We start from the raw sequence: 20,175 nt of genomic DNA on the forward strand, positions 1-20,175 counted from the left end.
GATTATAAGTGTCAATAGAACTCCAAATCGGTACACCGATACGCCCGCTATATTGGCATACGAGCCCTTGCGTGAAAACACCACACAATATGCAATCCTATACGCACGTATCAGTTTAAATGGTCATCATTAAACATTTGTATATGTTGAATACCAAGAGCGAAAAAAAACAGGTACTAAAGAAATTACCAATGAAAGTTGCAAAACTGTGCCCACATCATGTTTTTTGGAGTTATTTGTAAATTCTCAAACTTTGCGCTCTTTTCCATTATCGGTATTTCAATCAGTGCCGGCAGCCATTCGTTTGCGTCTAGAGATAAAACAATTGCTATTTGGATAGGATGATCGCGTATATCTTGACTGTGCAACATGTAAAAATTTGCCCGAGTGCTAAGTTCGTCTTTGAAATACTTATTGTACAAGACTTTCAGCCTATTTAGGCGTGGCGTAGTGGGCAAAGTATTCATATGGGAAATTTAAAGGTGGCTAGATAGAGTCTTTAGAAAGGGCATTGTTTTTTTTCAAGAGATGTTTTATTATTGCATTTCATTTCACTTTTTAGTAATATATTTATTTATGGAAGTTGGCATCTCCTTTATAATAATGTTGAGTCGTTTAGCGTAGGTGTTCTCAGTGACTCCCAATAAAAGGCCACTCAAGCTTCTCAGATCTTCAGCGCGATAACAGACACATAACCCAGCATGATACTGGATTTTGTTTTCTTGATGGCGCTGAGCTTGCAGTAGGGTGCGACAGTTCAAAAAAATTCAGTTGCTGCGAGACAGTCTTCGTCCCTATGTTTATTCAATACTGAGGCACACATCTTATATAGTTTGTTTTGACCCTCGTATATGGAGTGAGCACATTGTCATTCATTGGACAGGCGGCGTGCTTCTTCGCGTATGTCCGCCCAGATGTTCATCACGTCCGAGCTAGAAGTTTTGCTCACAATTGTCTCCTCCATGCGCTGTAGAAGATCCGAGTTGAAGTAGTCTTTCCAGCCACCAATTTCCCCCTTTCTCACAAACGGCAGCATAGTTGAACACCCCTCAAAGCCCTCGTACGCCGTCACATTCCGTTCCTTCATCTTTGCATCGATCTTTGGGTTCTTGTGACCAGCCAGGTTGAGCACCAAGATCCGCCTTGTATGTTCCACAGTTAGCTTGCTGAGCAAATCTTCTAGTAGTTGCGTGTTCTCTTCCAACTCTTTGGCGTAGTGCTTTCCAAGGAAACGTGCAATTCTCAACACTGTGCGACGGGTATCTCTCTTCATTTCTTCGTAGGTGAGAAAAAGAACGTTGGGCTTATCTTTCAGTTCGTATCCGTACAGTAAGTGCTCGAAGTAATCGCCATAGCCGAAATCTCCTTCAATGAAACACTCAAAGAAATCATCAAATGATCCATTTTTGAAAGAGTAGATGTCAAGCTCCTTCACCATGTGGTAAAAGGAGACACAGCAGTCCCATGGATTGCGAGTTATGTAAATATATTTTGCTTCTGGATTGAAGTTCTTTAACGGGGGGAGCACATGCGACATGTACAAGCCCAATGGTGTTGAAGAAGGACGTTCCCAATCCTTTAAACCGATGTAGTCGAGAAAGCAAGTCACTGTCGTAAAGTCATCGTAACTCTCAACTGCTTCTCCTCCATGTATGATGGTTTGCACAGTGAACTGAATCCAATGAGACCCTGTCTTTGGGTATGCGACCTGCAGTACGTCACCTTTTTGAGGTACGAATTTCATAATGTCGTTAAGTCGTTCTCTGGAGATCAGCGGGCAACGCTTGACACCATCAATGACTTGGCAGAAAGGCCTCCGACGTGGCGTCACAACAGTCATGTTATTCGACATTTCTAATCTTTCAAGGCAAACTTCGATTGATGGGAAGCTGAAATTGAAACAAAATGTAAAATTAGGGTAAATAAATATTTCAAGCATTACTCCTGCAAGTCATCGTATACAACGTTATAATGGTATGAATATACAAAAGTGTGGCACAAAGAAAACACTGTTGCCAAGGAAAGTATGGTGAATGATATTAGAAGCAAATCTGCTGTAAATATGAACAAAAAGGAGTGGGCGAAACAAGGACTGGTCGTTGGCAGGAAGCCGAGCATGTGACCTTTGAACAGCGCGCCTGATAATCTACCAACTCTGCTAGAATAGTGGTCCTCAATCCTTCCATATAATGTGGCGCATCATCATCATCATAAATATCATCATCATCATCATCAGCGTGCACTGCAACACAATGGCCTTTCCCATGATCCACCACTCAACTTGGTCCTATGCTTGCTGCTACCATTTTACACCCCCAAACTTCCTAGTGTCATTGCCCTCCTCCCAACTTTCTGTCTCTCCCTCACCCGCTTGCGTTCTTTTCGAATTCAGGCTCTGATCCTTAAGGACCAGTGGTTATCTTGCATTTGCGCCACATGCCCTGCCCATGGCCTCTTGGCACTTGTTCCTAATTTCGACTGTGATGTATTTAACAACCTCTTGTTCCCTGACCCACTCTGCTCTCATCTTAGCCCTGAGCGTTACTCCTATCATTTTTTCCCATTGCTCGCTGCGTCGTCCTCAAGCTAAGTCGAACCTTTCTTGTCATCCTCAAGGTTTCTGCTCCGTAGGTAAGTACTCGTAAGATGCAGCTGGTATATACCTTCCTTTTAAGAGGTAGTTGCAGTCTACCTTTTATGGTATGAGAATGCTTGCCAAATGTGCTCCCTCTATTATTATTTTTCTAGTTGCTTCAATCTCGTGGTTGGCTCCGCATTTACTACCTGTCCCAAGTAGATGAACGTTTTACAGCTTCAAGTGCACTGCTATCTTTTTCGTAATGCTTTTCGCTTCAGAGGTTGTTGTACATGACTAGCTTTCTTCAGATTCATTTTGCAACTTACCTTTGTGCCATTCTTGCCTAATTAGGTGAACATTTATTGCAAGTCGTCTACTTGTTAGCCTACTCTTCGCCAATGACATTGCATAGCTGAGTAACTCAGGGTATGACTTGCAACTCATGATGCATATTTGTGCTCTTATGCCTGTGACTGCTAGCGGACGTCATTAATAGCCATGATGATGACTGGGAAGACTCATTATCTATCTCTCTGTCACCAAGCGCAGTATGTTATCGCGAGCTGACAGCTGGTCGATAATCCCTTGCATAGTACCTGAGATCTTCATTTCTGCCATAAGAAAACGCTTGCTTTGAATGAAGAAAAGAATTGAAAAATAAGGGATTTGTGTTCCGTCAAAAGGTGGGAAAATATTGTTCTGCCCTAGCTGTCATTGCTAATCGCAGCATTAACACTCGCGGTTTAGGTAGTTTGGAAGAACTTTTTGTTGGGCGAGCTGGTGCATAACGGTTAAGTGCACTCATAAAATGAATGGGGACAACTGCCGCTGTTGCTTAGTTGGTAGGATATCGGGCGCGTTATTTGAAGGTCACAGGTTTAGTCAATGACAGCGGCCAGTCATATTTTCATCCTCCTTTCTTCCTCGACGTCAGCATAAATATAAATGTTTCGTCACATTGCTCGAAGCACAGTGTGCACATCAGTGCATGGCTTTTGAGTGGTCAACTAGCAGTCATCGAACTTCATTCTGCTGCATATTGCTGCACAGCATCACTGCTGCAGACACTGTCATGTTGCTGAAACAATCAATGTGCCATGTTCCAAAAACTAAGATCGACACAATTGTATGTTTTCGCTCGCGATGAATACAACCAAACAAATAATGTGCATGCATTCTGGACCTAATATTTCAAACTTTTCTGCAAATAATAAAGTCGCCTACATGCAAAAACAATAATGTAAATATGTGCTAATTAATAAAAATTAGTAAAATTCACACAGATCAACTCATTCCTTCACTTTTTATCTTGGAATGTTTTGCTGAGTACCTTGTAATCATGTCATGTAAATTATACACATTTGTATTCAGGGCATCATAATTAGCGCCCGTACGGGATAATACACCACATACTTCCCTTGGCAGGAACGTCTGTTAATTTTTCATTATTGCGTTTACAAGAAAAAATTGTGCTTCTTTCCAAAACTTCAGCTCGTAAATTTAAATGTTCTTTTAAAAAAGTATACTTGTCACAACTTCCACGTTAACTTATCTAACAAGAACTATATAGGGCCTATTTAGGTACATCTATTTAGGTACACTGCATGTCATATTATCTATTTGCGTATGACAGTCCTAGAGCGTAATGATTGATTGATTGATTTGTGGGGTTTAACGTCCCAACACCACGCTATAATAATGAAAGATGCCGTGGTGGAAGGCTCTGTAAATTTCAACCACCTGGGGTTTATTTAACGTACACCCAAATCTGAGCACACGGGCCTACAACATATCCGCCGCCATCGGAAATGCAGCCGCCACAGCCGGGATTCAATCCCGCAACCTGCGGGTCAGCAGCCGAGTACCTTATCCACTAGACCACCACGACGGGGCCAGTTCTGGAGCGTGGTACAACAGTATAAGGACAGTATATGAAGGGTTAGATGTACTACGCACCCAGAAAATTAAGAACTGAACCCACCGACTTGACAATTAGGGCATTCATGTAATCATTCACCTTACAGATGGCCTTCACTGAGAGAGTGGGCTCGGCAACAACGTATCGATGGCGAATGCTCAATTATGACGCCTGTTTTTTATGCAGATTGTCGCCTGGGCAGGTGCTCCGACATTCTTCCGCACAGAACCTCACGGTACCGGCGATATCTTGGTCTCACTGCACCGACAACCACAACATCCAATTGACTTGCCACTACTGCCCTTCACTGACAGCCCCCTTCAAGACTGCTGCATTGCCAAACTGTCGCCTGTTCTACCCCACCTTCTGCACTCTCCGAACTCTCGTGGTTCCCACGTCACTGGTCCGACACCGGCGCCACACCACTACTATTAAAGCACCAGCGTCACTCGTAGTCCCTCAAGTGGGCTCGGCAACAACATACCAATGGCGAATGCTCTTCTGCGACGCCTGTTTTTCATGTAGGTAACGAACCGATAATACATATTTGCCAAGCCTACACGGCATTACACGTTGATAGTGTTGCCGAGCTCACGGTATTGCTAAGGTGCCCTTTATCATTACTGCTACTACTTACTAAACCTGTTGCTGCTCTCCGGAGACATAGAAGAAAACTCAGGCCCTACTACCCGTTCATCCTCCACAGAAAACCCAGGCCCTACTACCCTTTAATCCTCCACCCCAACAGCTGGTGACGTCTTGTCTGCCCTTGATGAAGTTCGAATATCCCTCCTAAAAGAAATGAAAAGCATATAATCAGCACTGTCCGAGTATGATAAAACTTTTGAGAACATGAACCAAAAGCTTGCTAAAATTGAAGGAGACTCTGCGAACGTAGCCACCTTTAAGCAGACGTCGACGACGTCCGTTCCATAGCTGAACAAAATTCCGAAAAAATCGCTGAACTAGCTTGCAGTATTGACAATTTAAACAATAAAGCCTAGTCAAATAACCTTAGCTTTTATGGACACAAAGATTCCGGACGCGAAACGTGGGCCCAATCGGAGGCTTTAATCGTGAATCACTGTAAGGCTGTCCTCAACCTGACGCTTAACCCACGCGATATTGAACGTGCATACCGAATGGGAACATTCCATCCTAGCGAAGATAGGCCCATAATCGTAAAATTCCCCCATTTCAAAGATAATGACCGCAATCTATTGAACGCAAAAACTAAAAAATACTACGCACTGCATTTCACAAGATTACTCCCCCCCCAAACAAACGTCTAATACAGAAACGACTGATGAATTTGGCAAAGCCCAGTCTCGACCTTATAAGATCGCATACCGCAAATAACCATTGACGAGGTGGCTTACGTTTTTCACCCAACTACACAAACGGTACTCCCACGTGCACCCTACCTACCCACTAAAGCCCATATTCAATCGAAAGCTTTCTTTCAGTGTTTTATATTTACATTAGGAGCCCTTGCCTAAACACGATTCCCTGCACAGTCTCATCCAGGCTACCGAGAGTAAATTAGTAGTACTAACCGAAACATGGCTTAACTCATCTATCTCCGACTCAGACTTGCTTCCTATATTTGCTGATTTTGATGTTTTCCGCTGCGATTGCCAAAACAAACGGGGGGGGGGGGGTCCTTAATCGCTGCTCAGCATAGTTTGTAATGCTGCGCAGTGGACATTCCTCCTTGCCTCAAATTATTTTCATCCGCTACAAAGGTGCTGCTCCACCCATTACAATTGGCGTTAGCTACCGCACCATTGACTCCGATCCCTAATTTATTGGAAACTTTTATGATGCCCTCCAACTGGCAACTTCAGCATCGGACGGTTCCTCTCTCCTGCTACTCGGAGACTTCAGTTTCCCCTCAATAACTTGGCCCAACTTAGCAATAACGACATCAAAAAGTAATATTGAAAGTGACTTTGTAGATATTTCCCTTACGTTAAATTTATCCCAAGTGATAACATTACCTACAAGAACAACCCATAATTCAACAAGCCTGCTAGATTTACTCCTAACGTCCGAACCTATTAAAATTTCGTCGATTTCAAATCTTACCAGCCTAAGCGATAACTCAGTCATTCATGCCAGTTTCCAATAGAACTTGTCAAACCTCCAAAAATTAAGAAAATATTAACACTACACAGCAAAGCCGATTATGAAAGTATGAATAACGAACTGTTCTGTTTTTACGATTGATTTCTCGTAGTTTTCGAAACGGTCTGTTGAAGAAAACTGCGAGCTTTTCAAAGAGAAAATGCAACAATTATTAAACACCTATATTCCTACCATTAACATCACAGAACGCCCTACTTCTCTGTGGTACAACAACGCATTAGGACACCTTAGCAACAAAAAGAAGAGACATTTGCGCTCGGCTAAGGCATCGAATTCTAAGCAAGCATGAGATGAATATAATAATACTGAAAAGCTTTACGAATTCATGATTTCAAGTGCTAAGCGAATGTTCTTCTTGTCTACCCTCCCAGACATGATACGCACTAACGCCAAACAGTTCAGGAAGGCCATTCACCCAACTCATGTGAAACCTATCTCGTTCTGCGATCCACAAATTGTTACAATCCCTGAGTTTTATGTCGCAGAAACAGTAAATTCTACATTTTGTTTTGTCTTTACCGATGAACCCGAAGATATACGTTCTTGTGCTTCCACTCTTGATTTCCCTGGTGTGCCTGCCATCATCTTCGAACCTCACGGTATCATCAAAGTGATCGAGTCATTAAAAGTGCCGTCATCAGCTAGAATTGACTGCGTAAATTCTAAAGTTCTGATAAACACTAAACATTTTTCTGCTGTTATACTGTCTCAAATTTTTCAGCAATCACTGTCATCTGGAGTGGTGCCACGAGACTGGAAGGTCGGCAAGATCATTCTAATTTGAAGCTCCGTCAACCCTCCATCCAGCTACCATCCAGTTTCACTAACATGCATATGCTGTAAGCTTATGGAACATATGATCTACTCTAGAATCGTGAACTTCCTTTCGTCTGTAAATTTTTTCCACCCCGATCAGCACGGTTTTGAGAAAGGACTCTCATGTGACACCCAACTCGTGCTTTTTATTAACGATATCAGCACATGTCCTAATCATAATATTCCTGTTGACGCTCTCTTTCTAGATTTCGGAAAAGCCTTTGATAAGGTACCACATAAACGCCTCTTTCTAAAACTTCCGCGCTTAAACATTCACCCTGTCGTTTCAAACTGGATCCAAAATTTTCTTTCAAACCGTGAACAGTTTCTTTGTGCCAACCAGATATCATCCTCCCGTCGTCAAGTAGTCTCAGGTGTACCCCACGATACAGTCCTCGGTCCTCTCCTGTTCCTAATTTATATAAACGACCTCCCTAATATTATATCGCCAAGTATCCGTTTATTCGCAGATGACTGTGTCATATATTGCCCTAATAGTGACCCTCATGACTCCTGCATTCTCTAAATCACACTATTAACAATTGAAACGAGGTGCAGAACTTGGCTAATGAATCTATACATTAACAAAACATCTGTCGTTTGTTTTAAACGTAGGAAATATTTTCTGGGTCCAGCATACTTCATTTTCAGCTCTAAATTGTCCGCCATGGACTCCTATAGCTATTTAGGTATAAACATAACTCCCCATCCTAATTGGACACCCCACATAATATGCATCTGTAACGAAGCAAACAAAGTTCTTGGCTACCTCAGACGAAACTTACGCCTTGTCCCTCCTCCTGTAAAGCGTTTAGCCTACCTAACATTAGTACGCCCGAAACAAGAATACGCTTGCGCCTTCTGGGACCCGCACCAATCTAATCTATCTAAAATGTAGGAATCTATGCAGAATAGGGCAGCAAGGTTCATTTACTCTGAATATTCATATCACTCAAGTGTCACTAATCTGAACGACCAAGCTCAACTTCAGAATCTAGACCGCTATACTAACCCTTTTTCACAAATTCTTTCATTCACTGTCTGACGTAGCCAGTATCTTGCCCACACATCAAATCTCTTCTCGTACTAGCCACCGCAACACTGTTTATCCTGCGCATACCCGCACAACTGCCCACCTTCGCTCGTTCTTTGTTCAAACAGCAAAGGATTGAAATGACCTTCCATCCGACGTCGCGCACCACACAAGCCCAGTTCTGTTCGAAACCCACATCGGAAGAATTTTGTACCACAGCCCACCCTTTATGTAGCACCCTGTACTGGGGCATTTGAGGTATAATAAATAAATAAATTAATTAATTAATCACTTAGCCTGCCATGGCGGTGCTCCGCACGGCAGGATGCAAGGTTCAGTGCTTTTGTATTGTACATTCTTCTGCTTCGTTTTTGTGTTCGCTGACCGCTCCGATATTCCAACTAGCACTATTGGTCACATTACTAAAGTTTTGCGGTGTCATGTCAATGTTAGCATTAGATCTCTGGCAGGGTTGCTGTTGATTTACAGAGGCCGATAGCATGGTGGTCGCATTGTTTAATACTGAAGCCTGTACAAGCCGCGTTGTGATCACACACTCTTCAGTGACCATACATACGCTAAACACCTCCGTCGCTCCCATGAAGAAAAAGAAACCATAGGGATGCCCAGACGTCAAGCCTCCACTTCACAAAAACCCGCACTGCCTCTTATCGAAGGGGCAGTTCTACAGCCCACTATTTCCGTGGCGTTTTATGTCTTGCTACGGCAGGATCATCCCCGAATACCCCAGCAGCCGCGTTTCCAATCTATGTCAACATGAACTGTGATCTGCGCCTAATTTAATTTTCACCTATTGATACCATGACGTTCGAGTAGTATAAAGAAAGAAGCGAGTTGGTAAACAAAACAGTGCTACTTCCTCCGTTGTAGCAAGCGGTATAAAACGAAAGTAAAAAGTGTCTTCATAGAAATAGTGTTTATTTTGTAGTGATGTAATTAGAGCTTGTGCAATTGCTCTCGGTGTTTTATGGCTATATCACCGTTTATCGTGGTAACAGCTACGTTGCCGCTTTGTGGCACGACAACATTGCGATGATGACCACCCATGATCATTAAACCAATTTAATAACTGAAATGTTTTAAATAAGAGTCACGTGAGAAGTTGCTTTTGTAAACTAAAAATAATGGACTTCCTCATTAACCTATTAGCCGGATAACTGCATATCTGCGCATCAGATCACAATTATTAGACATAAATGACTGGTTATCATCCACATTGGCAGTTCTGTCTGGACTACCACGGGGCAGTGTACTCGGTCGATTACTATTCCTTTTTTTATTACCAATACAGAAATACCACCAAAATCAGCATAAGGTTATTTGAAGATGAGTGCATCATATTCAAAAATGTCAGTTCAACCACAGACCATGAAATTGTTCAGGAATCACTACGTAAAGTATATGAATGGGGCCGAGACACCAAAATGCAATTAAATGCTTCAAATTCGGTTCTCCATCAGATCTCGCGAAAACAGCAATCAAGTGTATTCGGGCATAGTCCTAATCAGTCAGTGATTCTACTGGTCACGCACTATTTGTATCTAAGCGTCACACTAACCAACGATTCAACATAGACGGCTCATAAAACAGATAATAATTTCTCGGCGTTTTGACAGCTATGTGTTCTCAGACGTAACAATGATTACACTCCTTCAAATAATATTCTCTTAGCACATTTCACTACAATAAGTCCAAAACTGCATAGCACTTGTGTGCTTTGGGACCCAAATTCAAAAAACACAAACAACAACTCGAGAGTATTCAGACGAAAGCGGTTCAATTTACTCATGAAAAGTGTAGAAGACACGAAGCAATCTCAGAGGTGATGCTGATAGAAAGATTATGCCACCGGAAAGACGTAAAAAGATGGCCATCAATCTTTCCTGCATTGCATTCGGAAGAAAGGAGTGAATATAACGCGACCGTTTTTCAAGCGCAGCTGATGTCAAACATGTCACACACCGGCCCACGCTTTGAAGCCTATATTTGCTCATACAGTTGCTTTCAGTAACAATTTTTTTCCTGATGGCAATATCTTAATGAAATAAGCTCCAGGACTTCATCATTCAAGGACATGACTTCTAACTCTGCCTGGAAGATTATTGGTCGGTGACGCAATGATACCAGTGTTTTCTTTTCTGCTGCGTTGGTTGCTGTATTGGCTTTTAGCACAACGTAAAGCTCACCAGTGATAGCGTTACTTTTGTGCTGCTTATACACGAAATTTTCTGTTTGTGTACTAAACCTATTTATCAACAAGTATAGTTTAGATACGCTTGTTCACGTTATTGTTTTTATATTTATGCCGCTCCTGCTGTGTGCCACAAACCACGGCCTGCGCTATGAGGAAATAAATAAACAACCTGAATAGAGGTGATTGTTAATCGCGCATACAGATGACGTCGACAAGCACACAATAAACTCTGCTAGTTGATATGAGCGTCTTCAGAGATGAGTTATGGAGAGGAACAGCGCTGAGTTCGCGGCTGAAACCTTCGCCAGCGCTCCCGCATACTGCATTTTAATTGCACAGGACACAGAGGTTCTTATTGACGTCATACTGGCCCCAGTTTTGCTCCACCGAGGCACGACATTAACCCGTCGACATGGTTGCCTATCTGCATTGCTTATTGCAGCACTTTCAATAAATAAGCTGGTGCCATCACACTTTGAGTGGTCAACAGCCAAAGATTGTTGGTGCATGTGAAACCTGCATGACTTCAGCAACGAGATGTCACGAGGTAACAGAAAGCGAATGCAAAGAACATGACTTCGTTAGCGACGTCTCGAAGCCCGCTTAGTCAGGACTTCTGATTGCTATAAAGAAGCTTTAACCATGACCCCCAAGACTGGGTGCCGCGCGATTCACGGAAGCCATGCTTTAACTGCGTCAAGCCGCGCTACTACTATTCTTGGAGACTCGAAGACGCCAGCACTGCCCCGCGTTCCCAGCCGAGAGTACAGAGCAAGAGAGAGTGTGAGGAAGATATAAGGCGCCTTCGTACATAGCCTTGACAACTGTCCTGATAGCTTAGTTGGTAGAGCACCAAGTGATTTATTCGTTACCCAAGAAGTAAATGTTGGAAGCAAGGCGGAAGAACTTTAGTTGCGTTATTTTGCAGCGTGACATCGATTGATTTGTGGCGTTTAACGTCCCAAAACCACCATATGATTATGAGAGAAGCCGTAGTGGAGGGCTCCGGAAATTTCGACCACCTGGAGTTCTTTAACGTGCACCCTAATCTGAGCACACGGGCCTACAACATTTCCGCCTCCATGGGAAATGCAGCCGCCGCAGCCGGGAATCGAACCCGCGACCTGCGGGTCAGCAGCCGAGTACCTTAGCCACTAGACCACCGCGGCGGGGCTGCAGCGTGACATCAGTGACAGAAATCATCTCCGGAGTCCTGGCGGACCCCGTTGTAAAGCACTTTCATGCTGAAATACATGGTTGATTTCTTCATCGTGGGAATCTTATGATGATGATATATGGTGTTTTTTTGGCGCAAGGGCCATTTGATGGCAAAGAGCGCCAGTTCATGGGACAAGGAATGTGGACGATGATTGTGATTAGCCGCTGTATAAGGGCCATAAAATTCCTCGCGGTAAGGCGGGTAAAAACATACAAGTAATAAAATCATGACCATGCCATGAAAGGTATGTGCGGTGCGAATAGATGAACAAAGTTGGTGATAATAAAAGACGATGGTGCATATGTATGGCATTAGCACAAGTGCCTTACTCGTTCATACCCTTGCGTCCAAGGGCCGTGAGGCAAGTGCTTTCTTGTGTAGCCACCACAGCGAAAACCTCTCAGGAGAGGTCGTGCTACGGGATGCCCGTGTATATGATATGAAAATTATTATTATCTTTTAAAAACGCTAACAATGATTTATGACTAAAAAGTGTTTCCTACCGACAAACATTGCGGGGTGTAATGGTATATGTTGTCGGTAGGGTAATGAAAAGTGTTGTCTTTTTAGAGTGTCTAATTGTTTACATTGGATTGAAACGTGAAGAACTGTCAATGCCTCACCACATTTGTCACACAATGGTGGATCGCCACCGCACAAAAGATGTGTGTGTGTCGTGTATGTGTGTCCTATCCTAAGTCTTGTTAGTGTTACCTCTGTTAGACGTGATTTTGATACTGGTGGCCAATGGCCAAGGTGTGGCTTGATAATGTGTAGCTTGTTTTGTGTGTGTCTATCCCACTTGCTCTGCCAGTAGTTCCTGAGGTTTCGTTTGAGAGACGGCTTAAGATCAAGGGCCAGGATTGATATGGGTGTAGGGGCAGTGCTTTTGTGGACGGATGCAGCGAGCTGATCCGCCCTCACGTTGCCTTGAATCTCACGGTGCCCTGGCACCCAGCACAGTACAACATGTTGTTTGAGTGTGTAGAGTGTGCACAAAATGGAGTAAAGTGAGACAAGGACTGGGTTTTGTGTTTTTTAGGAGTGTTCAGAGCCGTTACCACACTGAGGGAGCCCGTATATATTACTGCTTTTTGTATTTGCAATTGCTTGATGTGTTTGGCCGCCACAAGTATAGCATAAGCTTCCGCTGTGAAGATACTTGTGTCTGGGTGTAGAGGGCCAGCATCCGAAAAGGATGGGCCGACAGCAGCGTAGGACACAAAGGAGTTAGACTTGGAGGCATCTGTAAAGAACTCAGGACGTGTGTATTTGTGTTGAAGTTCCAGGAAGTGTGTTCGGATATGTGCAATAGGCGCATGTTTTGTAACTTCTAGAAAAGACACATCGCAGTCTATAGTCTGCCATTGCCACGGTGGTGGGTATGCTACAGGAGCCATTAAACTGTGTTCAAGTGAGACTCCAGTTTCCTCAGCTAGACTCTTCAGGCGAACTGAGAAGGGCTGCCTCATCGAAGGCCTGTTTTGAAACAGAATTAAGCTCGACAAATCATTATAGCAGAGTATGAGGGGTGCTTCTTGTCTGCTTTTACAATAAGGAAATAAACAAAGGACATGTAAGTTCTCTGCAGATGAAGCGACCGCTCTTTGACTCAACATAAAGGCTTTCTATGGGGCTGGTGCGAAAGTCACCCGTAGAAAGGCGGATGCCCAAATGGTGCACGGGGTCCAGCTTCTTCAAAGCATTTTGAGTCGCAGACTGATAAACAACGGTCCCATAATCTAAGCTGGTGCGAATGAGGCTTCTATATAGGTTCATCAGACATTGCCTGTCACTACCCCACCTAGTACGTGAAAACACTTTTAAAACATTCATGGCTTTTAAACATTTTGTTTTTAGATACTTGATGTGCGGTACGAAGGTCAACTTAATGTCCAAGATTAATCCTAAGAATTTATGCTCCGTATTAACAGACAGACGTTGACCGTTCAGTTCAATGTCGGGTTCTGAGTGCATGCCTCTCTTTCTGGAGAACAAGACACACGTGCTTTTTTGTGGGTTCAGTCGGAATCCGTTTTCGTCAGCCCATTTGGAGACCTTGTTTAAACCTAACTGAACCTGCCGCTCACACATTGCCAGATTGCAAGACCTAAAGCCAAGCTGGACGTCATCGACATATGTACAATAAAACATATTGCGAGGGATGGTCAAGCGCAAGGAATTCATTTTTATGAGAAAAAATGTGCAGCTAAGTACACCACCTTATGGCACGCCTGTTTCCTGGACAAATGCTTGGGAAAGAACCGTGCCCACTCGGACAAAGAATGTCCGGTTTGACAGGTAACTTTTGATTATGTGAAACATTCTTCTGCGCACGCCAAGGTGGGACAGGTCTCTTTGGATTCCAAAACGCCATGTTGTATCATAAGCCTTTCCGATATCGAGGAACACAGAAAGAAAATATTGTTTATGGACGAAGGCGTCTCTGATCTGTGCCTCGATATGAACAAGGTGGTCTGTCATGGATCTACTTTCTCGAAACCCGCACTGAAATGGGTCGAGCAAATTGTTTGTTTCAAGAAAGTGTACAAGTCGGCAGTTCATCATTTTTTTGAAGACTTTGCACAAGCAGCTTGTAAGTGCAATAGGCCTATAACTCGAAGCTAAGAAAGGGTCCTTGCCCTCTTTCAAAATGGGAAAAACAATAGCCTCTTTCAAGGAGGTGGGAATAGTGCCAAAGACCAAATAGCATTGTACAAACAAAGTAAGGTTTTTCGGGTTTCGTTTGGTAGGTTTTTTAACATTTCATACAATACACGGTCAGAACCAGGGGCAGAAGTACTGCAGGAGTTTAGAGATGTTCGGAGCTCAGCTATACTGAAAGCTTGGTTATATGCCTCGTATCTAGTAGATTTGTGTTCGAGTTTCTGCTTTTCTATTCTTGTTCTGTATTTTTGGAAAGTGTCAGTATAGTGGGATGAGCTGGATACCTGTTCGAAGTGTGCACCGAGGAAGTTTGCCTGATCTTCCAAGGTACCACCCTGAATGTTTACGAGTGGAAGTGTGTGTACTTGTTTTCCTGCTATCCTACCGACCATGTTCCAGACTTTAGCCTCGTTTGTGTATGAATTGACCCCTGATAAAAACTTCTGCCAGCTTTCTCTTCTGGCCTGCCGACGCGTTCTCCTGCCTTGAGACTTTATTTTCTTGAAGGTTTCAAGATTTTCGGCTGTGGGTGAGTTCGGAAGCAGCCTCTAAGCTCTGTTTTGCTGTTTGCGCGCGTTTCGGCATTCAGACTTCCACCATGGCACACGTCGTTTTCCAGGGTGTCCATTTGTTTGTGGGATGCATTTTGTTGCAGCATCAGTCAAAAACGCTGTGAAGTAGTTGACAGCAGCATCAATGTTCAAAGTACATATGTCATTCCAACCTAGATGAGCAATGGTATAAAACTGTTCCCAGTCGGCTCTGTTTATGAGCCACTTGGGAACACGTGGTGGACACTCAGTTACTGTATTTGTGCTCAAAACTACGGGGAAGTGGTCGCTTCCATAAAGATTACTGACGACTTTCCACTGGAGTAGAGACACAACGGATGGAGATACTATGCTTAGGTCTATGGAGGAGTAGGTGTTATTGGCGAGATTATAATAGGTTGGTTCTTTTCGGTTTAGGAGACACGCGCTCGACGAGAGAAGGAACTGTTCGATCAGTCGACCTCGCGCGTATTACCGAGAGTCAGCCCATAGCCTGCTATGTGCATTAGAGTCTCCAAGGAGAACATAAGGCTCCGGATGTTCATCAATTAGAGAGTGTAAATCGCGTTTTTGCAGCTGATAGCTAGCAGGAATGTAAATAGTGCTGATTGTGATCAGTTTATCAAAAAGAACCGCTCGAACAGCCACTGCCTCAAGGGATGTTTGGAGTTGTAAGTGTGTGCTTGCTATTCCTTGATTCACTATGATGGCAACACCTCCGGATGATGTCATGGCATCAACACGGTCTTTTCGGAAAATAACGTATTTACGAAGAAAATTTGTGTGTTTTAAATTATGGTGTGTTTCTTGTACACACAGCACTTTTGGTGAGTGTTCATGTAAGAGTTCTTGGATGTCGTCAAGGTTTCTGAGAAGGCCTCTGACGTTCCATTGTATAATTTGAGGGTTCATGGTGAATGTGAAATAGTGCTGTGTGTACGAAAAGCGAGTGGCTGTTTAGACAGGGAGTTTGAGTTCACTTAACAGGGCCATCACCAGGCCCTGTTATCTGATTTTTGTTTTCTTGACGCGCTCCAGGGAACCACGCCGCTCTTTCGGCACCAAGGGTGCCGACGTATTCATTGCCTCCTTGGAGGCACCAGATGCCCGCACGTGCGGGCTGTTAATTCGAATTTCGGGCCTCGTCTGGTGAGGTGAGGCCTTGAGACCGGAGGACTCTGGAGTCTCCGGTCTCTGTTTGGGAGTGGGCGGTGTAGCCTGGGCTACAGCCGCCTTGGGGGCAGGTGCCACAACCACCGGCTCGGTATGCGCGGGCCGAAGGAGTGGCGAGGGCTGGTGCGGCGGTGCCCCATGATGCGCCGCATCAGCGTATGTAGGTCCATAGAATGGAGCGACTCTTCGCCGTGCTTCCTTAAATGTAATGTTCTCCTTCACCTTCAACGTAATTATTTCTTTTTCTTTTTTCCAGTATGTGCAGGAGCGTGAATATGCGGCATGGTTTCCTTCGCAGTTTACACAGTGTGGCGGTTGTTTGCAGTTCTCAGACATGTGGCCTAGGACTCCACATTGTGCACAAGTCTTGCGACCACGACAGGTTTTAGAGCCATGGCTATACCTCTGGCATTGGAAGCAACGACGAGGGTTTGGTATGTACGGCCTGATAGATGTCTTTGTGTACCTTGTTTGAATAGATTCCAGTAGTTTACTGGATGCAAACGTGAGTATTAAGTGTTTTGTCGGTGTTTCCTTATTATCTCTTTTGATGATGATTCTCTGTACATTAGTGACATTTTGGCTCTTTTACCCCTCCAAAAGTTCAGTCTCAGTCAAGTCAAGTAAGTCCATGTCAGATACCACTCCGCGAGTTGTGTTCATTGATCTATGTGCTGTTATGGATATTGGTATGCCACCGAAATCTGAAAGACGGTCTAGCTTTTCAAATTGTTCTTTGTCACGGATTTCGAGGAGAAGGTCTCCACTAGCCATTTTGGTTACCTTGTATCCTGTGCCAAGAGTTTCGTTAAGACATCTAGAAACCAGGAAAAGAGAGACGGTTCTGGCTTGCTTCTCAGTTTTTTCACAGTGGATAACATGATAGTGAGGATATGTTTCTTTGGGCTGGTTAAAAAAGTTTATATCATCGGTGCGTACCCGCTTTAAGCCGGTACGATCGGACAGTAAGGGGAATGCTCTGTGCGTGCCTGTTTTATTTTCGTTCAGCAGCGTTGGCGGCCACCCACCACGGAGCCCAACGAGGGGACGCTACAAGTTTGCGGATGCTGAAACCTGCAGACGCCAGCCGTACAACGCCACTATAACCCAATGCGCCTAGACCAAGGTAAGCTATTTGCACAGGGTTAACCCTAGCCGCCAGGAAGTTTGGAAGTAAACGGAAGAGAGTAGAAGACAGGACAGATAAACAGTAAGAGATAAAGACGAAGGTGTAGGGAGAGAGAGATAGTAAAAGGCGACTGCCGATTTCCCCTGGGTGGGTCAGCCCAGGGGTGCCGTCTACGTGAAGCCGGGGCCAAAGGGGTGTGTTGCCTCTGCCGGGGGGCCTTGAAGGTCCATTCACCCAGCATCGGCTCAACCCCCAGGATCCCCTTTTCCCCGGACACGGCAAAGCCACGCATGGCTAGGCGTGGGAGGGAGCCAAATCTCCCCCGTAGCTCGAGTCCGTGGTGTCGCTACACACCAAACGCCTACTTGCGCAGGCGCCCCTGCGGGGATGGGAATCTGTATAACACTAAACTAAAACGTGTCTTCACAGAAGCATGACAATTTGCAATCTTTTTGCGTTGAGTAATTTACAAAAATATTTAAATATTTACGGTAATATAATAAAAGGAAGACTGCGCACTACTTAACAGGAAGTCTGCGCACTACCTTAGAAGCAGCAAGCCTTAAATCATACAGAAAAAAAAAGAATTCCTCTCTGCTAAGAGCCAAGTTCCACTTCAGAATTTCGAGAACAGCAGTATAAATAGTTCAGAAAAATGAATCTCAACCTAATTTACCGTCGAAACCGATGCGCGGGAGAGCGCAAGTATTAGATTCTCGCGGGGTTTCCAGAATGAGTTACAGTGGTTATATAAATCATCGAGTGACATCGTTTGAAAGGCGTGCAGGCTGCGTTTCCTTATATGTATCGTTATCCCTGCGAGTCCACAGCAAACGTCCATGCCTCTGAAAAAAAGGCAATCTGTGTCAAGGCCAGCACGCGAGGCCGCCTGACGCGAACATCTCAACGGCGTCATCACGCGGCGGTGCCTCTCTGCCGCACACGCACAGCGAGTCACCTCAGCCAGCGAGCCCGTCGAAGCAATCGGCGCCTTCCTGTCTGGCGAGTCTGACGCAATGCGTGGTTACGTCACTCGTCCTTGGGTGCAGCCAACTGGTAGGTGTTCTGTAGTGCAGCCACGTGCAGCGCAGCGGCTCCAGATTTTATGAGAACGACGCGGCCCAGCGGTGACCCCATTGGAGGATTCTAACCTCTCGACCAGCGGCGCTTCTGGTTGGACATTTGGTTACTCAAAGAATCCACCCGGTGCATATAATAAAGCCCTGCGGCGTGTCGTGAGCAGTAGATCGATGTGTTAGAGAGGAGAGCTCGGCTCTTCGTGTCTCAAAGCTGTCGGTACCAGGGCCGATTTTGTAACGCCTCTGTATATATGCTGTACATAAACCTTGTTCAACTCACCGTCTTCTCGTGCGCTCGTCTATCAGCTCTGCGCAGAAGCAGTCGCGGGCTGAGAAACCTACGCTACCAAACGGCTGGTGACCGCGTCGGCGGAGATCGGAGCAGTGGTGCCTTCGGGACCATGTTGGCGTCGCCGTCTTTCGTAAACAGTGGTTGCAGCGGTGAGATTCGTGGCGCCCTTCGTAACATCGTCGGAGGCACGTTTCGTAACAGTATACACACAAAAACAGAATAACTAACCACTAGGTAATCGTTGCCGCTTTGCGCAATCTGCAGCTCACCTGCTAGTCGTGCTCGTTGGCGCTTCAGTTACGGTTTCACAGTTGAAATTTTTGAATTTATAGGCAGTAAGTAACAAACGTAACTGTTCAAAAGTGAAGAGCTTCAATTTTTCTACATTATGCGACCAGTCGTGTCTGCTATAAGGGAAGACAACACATTGCCTTTCGATTCTAAGCTGGAAGTATGACCGCATATAGCAATGTAAATAAAACTGGTTTATTACAGGTATTCCTCTTGCAGCACACTAAAACACTACAGGTTTATCGGAAACATGGTTTTAAATTGATATATGTCGGTGATGTGTTTCCCCCTGTCTATACTGTTTCCCGTAGGGTTGGCGTAACTCATGGGGGCGAAACTCCATTACCCATTACATATAAAATATATGCCATTTTATTTTATAGCATTGCCGAACTTTAATTCTAGTGCATTACTCTCGCTTTTTGTAGCCTGACGTTCAGTTTTATGCCTCGTACAGGCCAACTGATGGTGCTTTAGATTTTCTGTTCCAACCACAGGTCCACATGCGCCAACATCAAGCTAATAATCTTAGCCGGCTACTTAATACTTCCTAGTATTGAACGAGATCGGCTTCAAACCGAAATTGGCACGAAAGTTGCCTTCAATATAGTGCTTGAGCACCATATCGTGCAAGTCGTAAAGCAGCTGACTCGGGTGACTGGCACTACCAGTTTTCTTTTAAATGTAATATTCGTTCCCCAACGCATTGCCGATTACACTGCACATATTCAACATGAGCTGTCTGATCACAAACTTGTCAACAATTCTACCTCACTTTCTTGCCCTAAAGTACCAAAAGAAACACGTCTACATGTATACAAAGATTACTCGTGCGCGTATAACCCATAATTTAGATAGTTCACTTGGAGGCACGACTCGCAGAATATAATAATGGTGAGGTAGATATTTAGGGGGAACGCTTTCAGAGCATGCGCCATAATCGCCTTGGCAAATTTGTCCCCAACAAGCGAAAGAAAGTACTCATGGACACATCATATATGACCTGGTAAATCATATTATTGAAAATTAAACATTTAAAATAACCGTGTGTCACATAATGACAAAG

General features: G+C 44.3%; 1 protein-coding gene across 1 annotated transcript in view; it reads right to left on the reverse strand.

The window, feature by feature from the left end:
- Window positions 1-511: 511 nt before the first annotated feature.
- Window positions 512-20,175, reverse strand: part of LOC119174126 (sulfotransferase 1C2A) — a 73,634-nt gene continuing 53,970 nt past the window's right edge. The window contains exons 2-3 of the mRNA XM_075896192.1: window positions 5,222-5,288; window positions 512-1,889 (exon numbers count right to left, since the gene is read on the reverse strand). Of these exons, the coding sequence (XP_075752307.1) occupies window positions 869-1,852 (984 nt within the window). The 5' untranslated portion in view covers window positions 1,853-1,889; window positions 5,222-5,288 and the 3' untranslated portion in view covers window positions 512-868. The remainder of the gene's footprint in view (window positions 1,890-5,221; window positions 5,289-20,175) is intronic.

The sequence above is a fragment of the Rhipicephalus microplus genome, chromosome 5 (genome assembly GCF_043290135.1).
Source record: "Rhipicephalus microplus isolate Deutch F79 chromosome 5, USDA_Rmic, whole genome shotgun sequence".
Classification (NCBI taxonomy): domain Eukaryota; kingdom Metazoa; phylum Arthropoda; class Arachnida; order Ixodida; family Ixodidae; genus Rhipicephalus; species Rhipicephalus microplus.